Genomic DNA, 14,984 nt, shown 5'->3' with positions numbered 1-14,984 from the left:
CAAAACAGCACAGTCCGTTGTAGTCAACAAATTGTTAACATCTTGGGTGAAAATTTCAATAAGAAAGTAACAAATAGACTTATTTCAAATTGGCAGCTTCCTATGTCTACTAATCTAAACTCCAGTTTATCTTATAGCAGAAAATCCGATCAAATTTCTCTAAATATACCGTTCATTATAAGAATTATCAGACACACTGTACTGTTGCAAAACTTCAGCTGCAGGTCCAAATACATTCCCTTTATCTTTGTTAAAAATATTTCTAGGTCTAGTCTAGGTAAACTGCTTAAAATTTACAATTTAATATGGGCCAAAAAATTATTTCCAAATTTGTGGCAAAAATCCATAATTATTCCTCTTAAAAAGCAAGGCTAATCTTCAACTGATCCAAATTCCTACAGACCAATTTCTATCACATGTACAATGTGCAACTTATGGAGAAAAAGATCAATAAAAGACTCCTGTGTTACCTAGAAAAATATAAAATAATAAATTTGGCACAATCAAGTTTTAAATCACATCGATGTACAGCAGACAATCTAGCAGTCTTCCAAAATCAATCGTTTCGTTTTATATCGAAAAAGTATTCGATACTCTGTATATGCCTCTTATTACAGCTAAGCTCAAGGAGTACAGTATATCTGGAAATATATCTTCATTTAAAAAAAAATTGTTAAAATCCTTTTTAAAGGAACTTAGTTTCCTTGTGGATATCTTCATTTATTAATCAATTTATAACAAATAGAACCTTTAACGTAAGAGAAAATGGCAAAATTTCTAGGACTTTTAAACAAACTAATGGCATTCCCCAAGGGTCGGTATTAAGTCCTACACTCTTAATATTTGTTTTAAACGATATATGTAAAAAAATGAGCTTAAAGTCAAGTTTGCACTCTACGCAGATGATTTAATAATTTTCTGCCGAGGCAAAGACACTGTTGCCACTTGCAAACTGCTTCAGAATGCTACTGGATAATTGCTGGAATGGACTTCAGTAAGCAGATTTAACATTTCTGTTGAAAAGACAAAAATCATTAAGTTTTCTCGCAAGACAGCCAGTACTATAAATCCATTTCATTCCAAAAGGAAATGCCATTTAAAAAATATCAAAACTAAGTGTATGACAAATCTTATCATATTAAAAACTCCGTCCAATCATCATTGGGGTGCAGACGAAGACTCCTTACTTCAGATTTATAGATTATTCGTTCTAAAATAGACCACTGCAGTTTCATTTATATGTCAGCTAGCCCATCAGATTTCAATCTTCTTAATTCTGTACACAACACTACACTTCGAATCTGCCTTGGAGCCTTCAGGTCAAGCCCCGCAGAGAGTTTATACAGAAAAGCTAATGAACTTCCCCTCTGGCTACGTCGGTAACTCCTTTTAAAATATCCGTCTCGAATCTCAGCTAATACCGAAAATCAAGCCTATAAATTATCAAGTAATGACCTTTTAAACTCTCCCTCTCCTATTAAACTTCAATCTATGCCGCAGTATCTCTCACCACACCTGAATAACATCGATCTTTTAGCCAGATCTCCAATATTAATATCACCTAAACCTCCCTGGAATAAATTTAAAGCAAATATTAATCTCTCGTTAACTAATTATGATAAAAGCATCAGACAAATCCACTATTTCTAAGGCAAACCTTTGAACAAAAACAGATTTGACAAAATTGTATACACAGATGCTTCTAAGAGTCCTATAGCTGTTGGATGTGCTGTAACTTCAAATCATATCTTGTAATCTCCCGCTCTTCTGCATACATACTGCTGAATTATTCTTTATTCTCCAAGCTACAGACTTACTATCACCAGAATATAAAAAAGTAGCATATGTACAGACTCTTTACTCTTTACCGTCTATCTACTCTCTCAAAAGTATGTACATGGTTCATTCTTTGATTTAAGCTATTCAAAACTCTCTCGGTAGTTTAATCTCACTGGGAGTATCTATAACCATGATCTGAATTCCTTCTCATGTAGGAATCCCTGGTAACGAACCAGCCGACCTCTTTGCAAAAAAAGCCGCATCTTCTAATATAGAGACTGAAAATATACAATTACATACAGATGTACAGTCGTATTTTAAAAATATCATCTAAATGTCTTGGTAAGATCACTGGAATAAAATCCCTTCCAAGCTTCGTGATACGCATCCCACCGTTAAAAAGCTTGAGTTTCCTTCCATGACACGAAAATACAAAATCATGATTCGCCGACTTAGAATCGGCCATACAAGACTAACTCATAAACATTTAATGACTTCCCAAGATCCACCTACATGTAAACACTGTGGTAATATTCTATCTGTTTAACATATTCTCGTAGTCGGTCCCTATTTCAACAACAGAAAAAAGAATCTTTTAGGTCGAAACCTACAAAATAGCTCGCCAGATTAATTCCAAAACCTTATTATTTTCCTCTATAAAACCAGGTTTTACCAGGAAATTCAGAGGAAAAAACGTAGTTTAGAATTTCATAATTAATAATTGTACTAATATTTTAATGTATTTCTTTATCGATTGTAATGTTACTGTATATTCTTGTAATATGTAATGTAATGTAGAAAAATTGAAAAAACTTTAGATTTTTCAATTCGATTTTTCCTTTTTTCCGGCAAACTGTGGGTAGCGGATAGAAAAAAAAAACATGCTTGAAATAAACTGGATCAAGTGCATCTACCAACGACAATTTTTTTTTATTTGAATTTGCCAAAAGGTTTTCCAAGGGGGACCCTTGGATTTTTATCAAAATTCATTAATCGGCTATATTGGCGTCAATTTAGGTTCGAGAGTCAAACGGATGGAAGTTTCTTACATAAAATTGGCCGCTCGTTCTTTTTGTATGCTCAGAATTTTCCTACATCTAACGGTTCGTGAGAAAAAATTCTAATTGGATGACTAGATTTCCTGAAAATTAAAAGTTAATATTGGGTTCCAAATTTGATTTATTTCGATTAAAGCTGACTTGCTGATTCGAAAAATATATACATGTGCCAATGAGAATATGCACCATTTGGCCGGAAATTTGAAAAAAATGTACATTTTTCAATTCGATTTTTCCCTTTTCCCGGCAAACTCATGTTTGGAATAAGCTAAGTTCTAAGTATAGATTGTGTATTCTCATTTTGACAGTTGTTATTAATTTGACCGGGGAAATTTTTAATATTACATTTTATTTTTAATATTTGGCAAAATGTTGTTAAGCTTAATTACTTCTAGCATTTTCTAGTTTCACCATTGATGCATTATCTTTAATGAACCTTACACATAGTAAAAATTTTTTTAAATTAAAAATTTCAATTACAATAATTTTGGATACAAATTATAAAGAAAATATTTATTACTCTTTTTGGTCATTCCACTCAGCTATAAAAGTAATAAAAATGCTTAACACATCTTTAAAGAAAGATGATTTCTAAAGGTAATTATTGTTCATTGTTATTCTAATAGCGTTTAAAACTGTTGATGTGGTCTATAAAACACGGTCAATTAGAAATTATCAAGGTCATAGTCACGAAGATTTTGTGAACACAAAAACATTAACATTGTTTTTTCACCTATATATCACACTTGTTTCTTCATACGTGTAAAATAATTACAGTACTTTATATTTGCTTACATATGACGATGAGAGTAATTTCAGCAAATAATTCATTATACTTCGAAAGAATAAAAACGAAAAAGATTTAAAATAAATAATAAGTTAAATAAAATACTGATATAAACGGATTGGTGCTTTGAAGATTTATCTTTAAATATATGTTTACTAATGACCGGCCCTCAATCTCCGGCGGCTCCAACACCTCCAACCAAGGTAGCGGTTGGAGCAGAGGGTGCTAAGAATCCCTGAAAAAAATCAGGCAGAGGTTCAGAGATTCAAGATTTATTTAACTACGTTTACAAATTTTACATATTGAGTACATCCATGTTCATGTTACTGCCTTGGAGTGATCAAAGTATTTACTAATAGAGTAAAAAGCAAATCTCAAAAGGTATCTTTTCAGACTTACTTTAAATTTATTCACTGAAAATACGTGCATTAATTTCGCTACTTACGGAATTCTTCTGATTTCTGTGCTCAGAAATGTGAAGGCATCCACACGTTCAATAGTATAGTTGTCTATGGCTATATTATTTTCATTCTCAGGTGTTCTTTTGATGGTCATGTACTTAGTTTTTGTTTCGTTTATTTTAAGCACTCGTTTTTGTGCTTCAGGATCAATTTCCTTGAACGTTTCCATTAGTCGTGTCTTGCTTCTACTAATAAAGGCGACATCGTCTGCATATGCAGTAATTTGTACCGTTTTGGTGTTTATATGGCCAGTTATATTGGTTTTTCTGATGACTGCTTCAAGAGCTAGGTTGAACAGCATGGTTGAAAGTACGTCTCCCTGTCTCACCCCATGTTGATGTCAAACAGAGGAGCCAGTTCTCCATCTACTCCAACTGCGGCTTTTGAACCTTACAACGTCGTTTTTATGAGGCTGATATATTTTTTTGGTATACCTAGATTATGGAGTTCTTCAAGCATTTTGTTTCTTTTCACACTATCAAAAGCTTGTTTAAAGTCTATATACATATTATATAGTTCTATGTCGTATTCATAAGCTTTTTCTTGTATTGTTCTAAGTATGAATATGATGTCTGTAGTGCCTCTATTTGGTCTGAATCCATTTTGATAATCACCAATTATATTTTTGGAGTATTCTGACAATCTAGTGTAGATAATGCCAGAAAGGATTTTGTATATTACATTTAGCAATATAATTGGTCTGTAATTCTGGCATTTCCTCTTATCTCTTATCTCTTATATCTTATTTATATATTGGCTGTATAAGACCAACTGCCCATTCCTCCGGCATGGGCTTCAAGAAGCACTTAATAGCATAAAAGACACTTCACCAGTTCCAGACGATATACCAACACAATTCATTACAAAACTTCCCATAGTTGCAAAAGAGTTTCAGCTTCAAATATTTAATATTATTTGGTCACAAAAATCATTTCCAAAATTCTGGAAAAATACCATTGTTATTTCTATTATTAAACCAAATAAAGATAAGATACAGCCAGAATCATATCATCCTACATATATTATTAACATGTTCTTCATCTAAATTTTTGTTTTACATATCTATCCCATTCTAGGAAAAACTATATACATTAGAGATTATATAGCCTGAGGATACGCAGTGTGTCAGTGCAATTAAATGCAAATCAAGTGCATAAACCTAATAACAAATAAATACTATTTTTCGCAATGATTCGTAGTTCTTCCAGATGGCGTAATATCCATATTTGTTTGAAAGTTAACAATTATAATGCAATCGGTAAATAGTACAGAACGCACATGTATTTAAAACTAATAATCATCCATAAATTTAAGTTTTTTTACTCGAGGCTATTAAAAATACATTGCAATATCTACCTATATAATTAAAGATGTTACTCAATCGCAAATCATGTATCGGGTTTGCAGGTGCGCAAATAATCGTTTGAAATACAGTTTAAACTGCTACTAAACTAATAGATACTTGTTCTGCTTGAACTTTAAGATCGAATAGTAAAATCAACAAAACAACTTTTTTCTGCAAATCTAATGATTTTCTGTTTAGCCTACGGACTGTTCCCAAGAATAAGATAATGCCCTATGTGCGTAAGATATTTTTTAGGCACATGGGATATTTTGTAAAATCAAATAAAGTGGAAAAATGATGGTGTTTTTGCGATTAGCATCGCACTTTGCGTTGAAACATAAAATAAGTTGTTTACAGTCCATTGACAAGAGAATGTGATTTCATTACTTGAATTCGAAGTCACAACTGAGGTAATAACAATTAGGAATTTAATAATAATTAATAGGTTTAACAGTTATTTTAGAATGAATAGGATTCAGTTTGAATATGTTTTAAATTTAATTTCACCTTCAGTTAAAAAACAAAATACTACATTTAACGAAGCCATACATATCAAACCAAAAAGTATTTTTAAAAAGAAGAGGTATCACTTCCGTACAAAAGACCTAATTGTTTATCACTTCCGTGATTAATTGTCACAAAGCAATAAAAACACATGCATAAATGACAAAATAGCCTCGAAAATTATTTTTTTAAATACTCTATATCAAAGTCAAACAAGTTCCTAAATAAACAACAAGGGAAGAACGACGGACATCTAATGCACATTAATTATCCTTACCAACCGGTTACGACTCGTTACGTAGCCGTCGGCATCAGTAAAATATTGTTTTCGAATATACTGAACGGAAGCGTTAAGTGCCTGAAAGGCTATGTTCCGGACAGTGTGCGTTGTTCATATTTAAAACCATTTAAATTATATTTTTCGGAAACGCTATGATCTGGAAACGCAACGTGCACGATAATATGCCACGACCGTAACTCGTTTTACAAAAACATTTTTTCTTTCAGGATGAATGGGAAAAAGAGCTGGAAAGGCTCACTTCTAAATTTGAACGAGAAATGCAAATTAAAAGAAAACGTGAAGAACAAAATACGCTTTCGATACGACACCAGCAAGAGAAAGACGATTTAGAAAAAAATATGACGCTTAGGAGGGACAAGAAAAAGGAATCACTGACGAGAAAAATGTTGGAACACGAAAGGTAACAACTTTTAATAATATACATATGTTTTATTTCAGTTGTACAAAATAATGAAAAGACAAAATTATTCAAGTACCCATTACTATAGTAGAAGCCACAGTTAGAATGCAGTGTTGGTCTTACAGCGCGCAGCCATGCCGCTCATGTCGGCACAGTGGTAGGTGTGTGGTAGTTTGGCAATAGACTGAGAAATCAGGACCGTACGCGCTTCGTTTCAAAAATCTTTACTGAGTTTAAAAGAAAATAAACAAAAAAAAACAAATTGCATAATTCTATAAAAAATGCCTGTATATATATATAATATCTAACACCTCGTAAATACTTATATACATATATACAAAAAAGTAGTTTACCCTATACGACACGATAAATATATATACATAAAATACGTAAGAAGATCATTACTGAAATGTACTGTACATACAGTACTAAAAAACAAATGAGCATTAAATCTGAGATATTTCTCGTTAATTAATACTAATCGCAATCCATATCTAAATCGTCCTCATCCTCTGAATCATCTCCTATATTAATTATCATCGGTTCAATATCTTCCTGCAAATTATCCACCGCAAACATTTTTTCTTCTACTTTCTTGACGTGGTTCACATAATTATGTCACTACTCTTTAGATACGCGTTGGCAAGCTTCTTTTCCAACCGTTCTACCATTTTTTCTTTAAAATCGACGTTGTTTGAAGCCACATACCTTTTTACTTGACTCCACACCATCTCAATCGGGTTTAGCTCGCAATGGTAAGGCGGCAGTCTCAAAATCTTAACGCCATATTTTTCCGCAATTGTTTCAATTTTGTAGTTGTCATACTCGTCTCTAAATGCAGCAGCAGTATCCAGTAATTCACTTTTTAGCTAATCTTCCTCGAAGAACACGTTCTTTTCGATTAGCCAATCCTTGATTTGCATTTTGTTCTACATTTTTTCGGGAAATCAAATTTGCTGGAGTGGTATGACGCGTTATCCAAAACGACAACATTTTCTTTGTCATTCGGCAAGTTTTCTTCTCAAACCATTTTTCATATAGATCCCCGTCCATTTCGTCGTGGTAATCAGCGGTTCCCTTCTTGGTCAAGAAAGTTAATTCGGCCCATGCCACAAAACCAGTTTCGCTTCCAACATGAAGAAAAACAAACTGATGACCTCTTTGGATTGGAGCTTTAAGTCCAGTAGAGAGCCCTTTTATGAAGGCATCTCGTGGATTCTTGATCATTGTGGCCCTCCATTCTTTTTTGACTGAAATACCGTCGTTAGTCCAAGACTCATCGGTATAAACAAGGTTTATATTATTCTTCTTTCTCAATGTTTTTATTTGTCTGAGGTACTTGTGTCTCCAGGATATGATATCATTTCTTTCCATCATTGTCGAATCTCGACCTCTTTTACCATATTTAAAACCTGCCCTTTAAAACTAAATGTCATTTAATAACCTACGAAATGTGGTTTTTGAAAAAGCTGGTAGGTCCTCATCATCCTTCACTCTGTTGATTATGCTGTCGAGGGTTGGTGGTATGTTTTCCAAAAAAAAAATCATGGAGAATTTTTCTTATTCGATATTTCACTCCCTCATCGTAAGTATTCTCACGTGAATTGGACTGGAAACTGTTTTTCTATTTTCAAAATTTTGTCCACAGTAATAGTCATGCTGTCACCATTTTTTAAGTTCAGGTGATAGTTAAATACATTTAACATCACATGTTTTACTTGTATATTAAGAGTTATACCCTGTTTGAAATTCACGACAGATACTGGCAGCGGCTCCACAATTTAAATAACTTAATTATTATATATTATATTTTTAACACTATAATACCAACTTTCTACAAAATAAGGTTGTAGGTTCATTTTTACAGTTTTCTATGCAACAAATTCTTCTTCTTCTTCAAGTGCCATCTTCGTTCCGAAGGTTGGCGATCATCAGGGCTATACGTATTTTCGAAACTGCTGACGGAAACAATTTGTTGTTGCTACAGCTATACCATTCCCGTAGATTCTTTAGCCAGGAGTTTCGTCTTCTTCCTATGGGCTTTTTTCCTGCTATTTTCCCTTGCATAATTATTCGAAGCAGTTCATATCTTTCGCCTCTTGTAGCCTGTAGCCTTTGCCTCAGTTCAAATGCCTCTAATTTTTTGGTATCAATCTTTTTCAACGTCCATGACTCCATTCCGTAGAACAGCACAGAAAGTACGTAACATCTCATCAGACGAAGTTTCATTTCAAGGCTCAAATCTCTTCCGCGGAACACGGATTCATTTTAGTGAATATGGATCTGCTTTTTCTATTCTTATTTTGATTTCTGCTGAGATGCAACAAATTAGAAAATCAAAAGTCATAAATCGTTATTTTAAAACTTTAAACGTGTTTTATCAGATAGTCAAAATAACAGAGAAGTATTAATACGTCCACTTATTTTATAAAATTTTATAAAGTTAGTTACTACAACAATTCTCTCTAGGCAACAACTTTATTGATATAACGAACCTCTTTTGCATACGAAAGGACAATGTATTGATAAAGATAGAAAAAAAAAGAAAGTGGTGATAATTATTATAAAAAAGTGCATCAAAAGTGTTGATCTTCTCATTATATAAGTAAAACTATCAAGTATATATTTGTAATATTAAACGAGTGCATTTTTCTGTCAATTTTCATTAGAAAATATTATTATATAAATACTGCCCTTCAAAATTTAAACATATTTATTTTAAACCGTCATATAACTTGTCAGCAACGTGTTAGCATGTTTTCTTCTAAATTTGTTATTCACATCTTGTCTAATTTGTATTCAAAGTTGATGCAGTAGGTACCTTGTAGGGTATAGTTCGTGTTAATGTAATGATACATACAAATCAAAAATATTAATTTTTTAGCGAAATGGTTTAAAAATAAATTTTCCTTTATTGAAAACACAAAAAATTCCCATTCATGTTCTTCCCGTGCATCCTTATGCCTTTCAGCGTCTAATTTCTTTCCATTTTTCCGGTGTGAATTCATTGGTCTCATTTTAGCCCAGTCTGGTTAAAAAAAAAGGTAGAAAAATGTTTCGCAGATATCTGAAGCTTTTAAGACATAGGTGGAGGATACTAGATGATGAATAGATGAAAAGATACTCCTAGTTTTACCTTGCGTTTTTTTTAAGCAATAATTTATGGTCACAATTTGATTTTTTGTCTATAAATATTTTCCCTTATATTTTAAATAAACAATATTTATGTCATTTTTTTATGTCAAGAATATCTTTATTTTCCCGTTTTTTTAATTAAAATTGATAAATAATTTACAGAGATATTTGCAAAAAAGCAGTTTTTTTGCACTAATTTATAAATTTTTTTAATTTTTTTATTAACAAAATAAAATGGTATTAATACATTTAAACATCAAGGAATTACCATTTTTTAGATTTGTGCGAAATTTCCCCCCGATCAGTCAAATATTTTATAAGTTATTTAATTTGTTTATCCCTGAGGCTAATTATTTAAACTATTGAGCTTGCCCTATGCATGATGCTAGACATATTCAGCAAATTTCATAGGATTCTTTAAGACTTAGACTATCTCAGAAGTTAAATGCATATTGAGTTTTCATCGAAATTATTTACAAAATAAACGTTTGAAAAAGGGGTATATTTTTTACTTATAAACAATTGTAATTACTTCTATATTTTTCAAGCTACAGACTTGTACGTACAACCATTGGATAGCTGGTAAAAAAGCTCACATTAAAATATAAAAAACCTTCTATGACCAATAGGAACGAAGTTATTGATTATTTAAAAAAAAAATCATATCTTCATTGTTTATAAAGATTAAGAAGTAAAATTTGCACAAATTTTGAATGAAAATCTAAACTTTATATTGAAACTTATAGCTATAAAATTTATCTAATTTTTCGAAACGACGGTACTTTCGGAAGATCGACATAGGAATGTGGAGAGGATCTGTTTCAGCTCCGTTTTTTTTCGGCATCGGAACTTCAAATTGCAACACGTAGGAAAAATTTACATTATCTCGGCTTCCTTTGCAGCTGCAAGCCTCTTTTTTTTTTATTCTGGGGTAGCTCGTCGAAATATGAATAACTACATAGTTTTCACTGGCCGGAAAATATGGGAAAACTCGGAAAAATTGAGTCCATTTGAAATTCACCCTAAATACTTACTTTTTTTTAATTTGCTCGAATAGTCTGTCGCAGTATTAATAATGATGACATAATTTTCACCTCCCATAAATCTCGGAAAATCCCGGAAAATCAACATATGTTTTTTCATTTTATATCAATGATGTAATAATACTTATATATTTTATAAATTAAATTTCAGGTAATTTTTTACACATTATATTATTTTATTCCTTATATTAATTATAATTGTTTGTATTTTTATTATTAACAATATTGATTTTTATTCTATTTTTCTTAGAAATATGATATACAATATTAATATAATCTGCCTTACTGCTTTGATAAAATAAGTCGATTATTTCATCACTTGCCTTATTAAATTTTGCAATGTTTATTGAACTTTACTTTTTTTATTTTCTTTATATACATTGGTTTAAAAGTTAAAATTTGGTTCATTTATTCGACTTCACTGTCAGGTCTGAACCTTTTGTTGCAGGTTGTTTGTCTTCACTTATTAAGTCAGTCTTTCCATACATTAACATATTAATGGGCGATCTTAATGCTAAAGTGGGTCAAGGTAAGGTAGGAGAACAAGTAGGAAAATATGGGCTTGGAAACAGAAATGACAGAGGAGATCGATTGATTCAATTTTGCCAAAGTGAAGACTTCGTAATAACAAATAACTTTTTCAAATTACCTCCTCGACGGTTATATACATGGACATCTCCACAACATAACAAAGAAAAAATAGTGAGAAATCAAATAGACTACATTATGATAGCAAGGAGGTATAATAATGCTGTTAAATGTACTAAGACGTACCCAGGAGCTGATATAGGCTCACATCATAACCCGGTAGTTACTGTGATAGAGGCGAGACCAAAAAAGATTAGAAGACCACATGGAAAGACACTAGATTTAAATAAACTTAGAAACAAAAATATACGACAAGAAACAGAAGAAGAAATAAATACAAACCTCCGTTCAGTGCAGCAACAAATTACCGATACAAACAACGTTAACCAAAAATTAAAGTACATAAATACAGCTATACAAACAGCAGGCAAGAAACATCTTACAAAAACAACAACAAAGAATAAGGGGTGGATGACACAAGATATACTAGACTTAATGCAACAAAGAAGATAGATGAAGCATTACCCAGACAAATACAAAGAAATAAATAAACACATAAAAAAGAGAATAAAAGAAGCCAAAGAAAAGTGGATTAAAGAATAATGTGAAGAAATGGAAACCTATGAGAAAAAGTACGATACGTTCAATATGCACAAAAAAGTAAAAGAGATAACAGGAAGCATAAAGAAATGCCAAATAGGTAAACTTAAAGACAAAGATGGAAATCTTATTGTAGATCTAGAGAATAAAATAAAAAGATGGACAGAATACCTGAATGAATTATTTGAAGATGATAGAAACAACTTAACTCGGATAATCAATGCAACTGGGCCAGATATATTGAAAGAAGAAGTAGAATACGCAATAAGAAACGCTAAAAATGGAAAAGCAAAAGGACCTGATGAAATTCCTACAGAACTGTTGAAGCTTTTGAATGATAAATCCGTAACCATAATATTAAATTTTGCAGCGAGGAGCTAAAACAGTTTCCCCTCCACTTTCCTATGTCGATCTTTCGAAAATAACTTCGTTTCAAAAAGTTTTAAGTTTCGAAAAATTTGATGAATTTTATAGCTATAAAATTCAATATAAAGTTTAGATTTTCATTCAAAATTTGTGCAAATTTTACTTCTTAAAGTTTATAAACAATGGAGACATAATTAACAAAAAAATTGTCGCTAACTTCGTTCCTATTGTTCATAGAAGGTTTATTTTTTTTTTGTTAAATATGAGTTTTTTTACCAGCTATCTAATGGTTGCACGTACAAGTCTGTAGCTTAAAAAATATAGAAGTTATTACAATTGTTTATAAGTAAAAAATATACCCCTTTTTCAAACGTTTATTTTGTAAATAATTTCGATGAAAACTCAATATGCATTTAACTTCTGAGATAGTCTAAGTCTTAAAGAATCCTATGAAATTTGCTGAATATGTCTAGCATCATGCATAGGGCAAGCTCAATAGTTTAAATAATTAGCCTCAGGGATAAACAAATTAAATAACTTATAAAATATTTGACTGATCGGGGGGAAATTTCGCACAAATCTAAAAAATGGTAATTTTTTGATGTTTAAATGTATTAATACCATTTTATTTTGTTAATAAAAAAATTAATAAAATTTATAAATTAGTGCAAAAAAACTGCTTTTTTGCAAATATCTCTGTAAATTGTTTATCAATTTTAATTTACAAAACGGGAAAATAAAGATATTCTTGATATAAAAAAATGGTATAAATATTGTTTATTTAAATTATAAGGGAAAAAACTTATAGATAAAAAATCAAATTCTGACCATAAATTATTGTTTAAAAAAAACGCAAGGTAAAATTAGGAGTATCTTTTTATCTATTCGTCATCTAGTAACCTTCACCTATGTCTTAAAAGCTTCAGATATCTGCGAAACATTTTGCCGTGACATCGATGATTTTTGTATAACCAGACTGGGCTATTTCTTCAATAACCTTTTTTCCTTTTTATCCAGTTTTTAATCTCTGGGGGTCTAATAATTTTATGGGGGACTATAAAGTGATAAGTCCGTATACGTCTCCCCTGCTTTTTGTCTTGCTTTCTCCTTACTTCCATGTATTTTGTTTTCTTTTCGTAATCCATTTTTCTTGGCTTCTATATACTAGCGTCACAAGATGGCATCGTCACGGGTAGCATCATAAAATAGCGGTTTTTTTAAGCCCATGGGTGATTTTTATGGGTTCATTTGACCCACCATAAAGATTTTAGTACATGCTGTGCAATCGGTATGCGTTCAGTTATCAACCATTCTTTAATTTTTTCCAGATTTCACGAATTTGTTGGACTTTTATTTAATATTTCAGAATGGTAACAAGGTATATTGTCTAAAACACTTACGCTGGGTTCACTCCATCCGGAGCGAAGTATGATAATCACCGTTTTTTAATAGAAGCGAAAATATTTTAAAATAGTCTCTATATATATATATATATATATATATATATATATATATATATATATATATATATATATATATATATATATATATATATGAATATATTAAATCAGCACCTTCTATAAAGCCGGTCTTTCCTCCTGCGTGCAGAATTATGTCGCTACTTTTGCTGCCAGTACCTTAATCAATTCTACGTTGTGATCTTGCCATATTTTCTTGGTTGCAAGATTTCGTCTAAACAAAAAAAATTACCTCTTTTTCTTTAAATTTTGTATATTTGCTTAAAAACTCAATTATCCGATTTTAAAGGACCACCATTGCTTTTATCCGCAATAAAGTACTTATGTAGGTTACAAGTTAGAGTATCTACATCTAAAATACGTCTTGGTATTTTCAGTAAAACAGCACTAACAGATTTTTACAAAATTAACAATATAAGATGTTAACAGTTAGAAACAATACATTCAATTGGAAAATAACAAATTTCATTTTACTAATAAAATTACTTTACCTTAACCGGCCTACCTGTACAGTACAAGCATATGTGATAAGGACGTTGTTTTGGGCTAAATGTGATTTTAATCGTTCTTGAAATTGAACTAAATAAGTTCTAAATAAATAAATAATAATTAACATTTTATCGTGTTCAGTTTCACCAATTTCGTAGTTATGAAATCTAAATCTACTTCCTAGAATGTTTCAGTTGTCAATTGCCACTACCCACCCAAAAACATCAACCTAAATATTGTTTTTTAGTTGGTCAGTTAAATCGTTGCTTAATCCGAAACCTGTGTAAATTCACCGAATAGACAAATGAATGTTCTATGTATCGAATTTCCTATAATTTTTTGTGTTTTTAGGGCAGCGACGGCAGCATTGGTGGAAAAACAAAGTCACGAAATGTTGGAACTTATTAACGAAAAACGTAGTGAGTACATGCAAGCAGAATCGCTTTATATAGATCATAATGAAGCATACACCGAAGAAGTTCAACCTTATCCAAGTCATGCACCTGCTCCGGCACCACCAGCGCTTAGTAAATTCCAGGTAAGGTTTAACTTGAACACCAGTTTATAAAGTTTATAAGTCATTAAAACTAACGGTAAATTTAAAGTGTGTACTATCCATAGAAATATAATACAAGATAGACTGATCGTTG

At 31.4% G+C, this 14,984-nt stretch overlaps 1 protein-coding gene across 1 annotated transcript in view; it reads left to right on the top strand.

The window, feature by feature from the left end:
* The window catches only part of Hil (peptidase hillarin), a 163,658-nt gene that overhangs the window by 115,541 nt on the left and 33,133 nt on the right, over positions 1-14,984 (top strand). The window contains exons 5-6 of the mRNA XM_072531652.1: positions 6,442-6,635; positions 14,686-14,872. Of these exons, the coding sequence (XP_072387753.1) occupies positions 6,442-6,635; positions 14,686-14,872 (381 nt within the window). The remainder of the gene's footprint in view (positions 1-6,441; positions 6,636-14,685; positions 14,873-14,984) is intronic.

The sequence above is a fragment of the Diabrotica undecimpunctata genome, chromosome 5 (genome assembly GCF_040954645.1).
Source record: "Diabrotica undecimpunctata isolate CICGRU chromosome 5, icDiaUnde3, whole genome shotgun sequence".
NCBI lineage: Eukaryota > Metazoa > Arthropoda > Insecta > Coleoptera > Chrysomelidae > Diabrotica > Diabrotica undecimpunctata.
The sequence above is the reverse complement of the archived record's forward strand: the minus strand, read 5'-3'. Positions and strand labels throughout refer to the sequence as shown.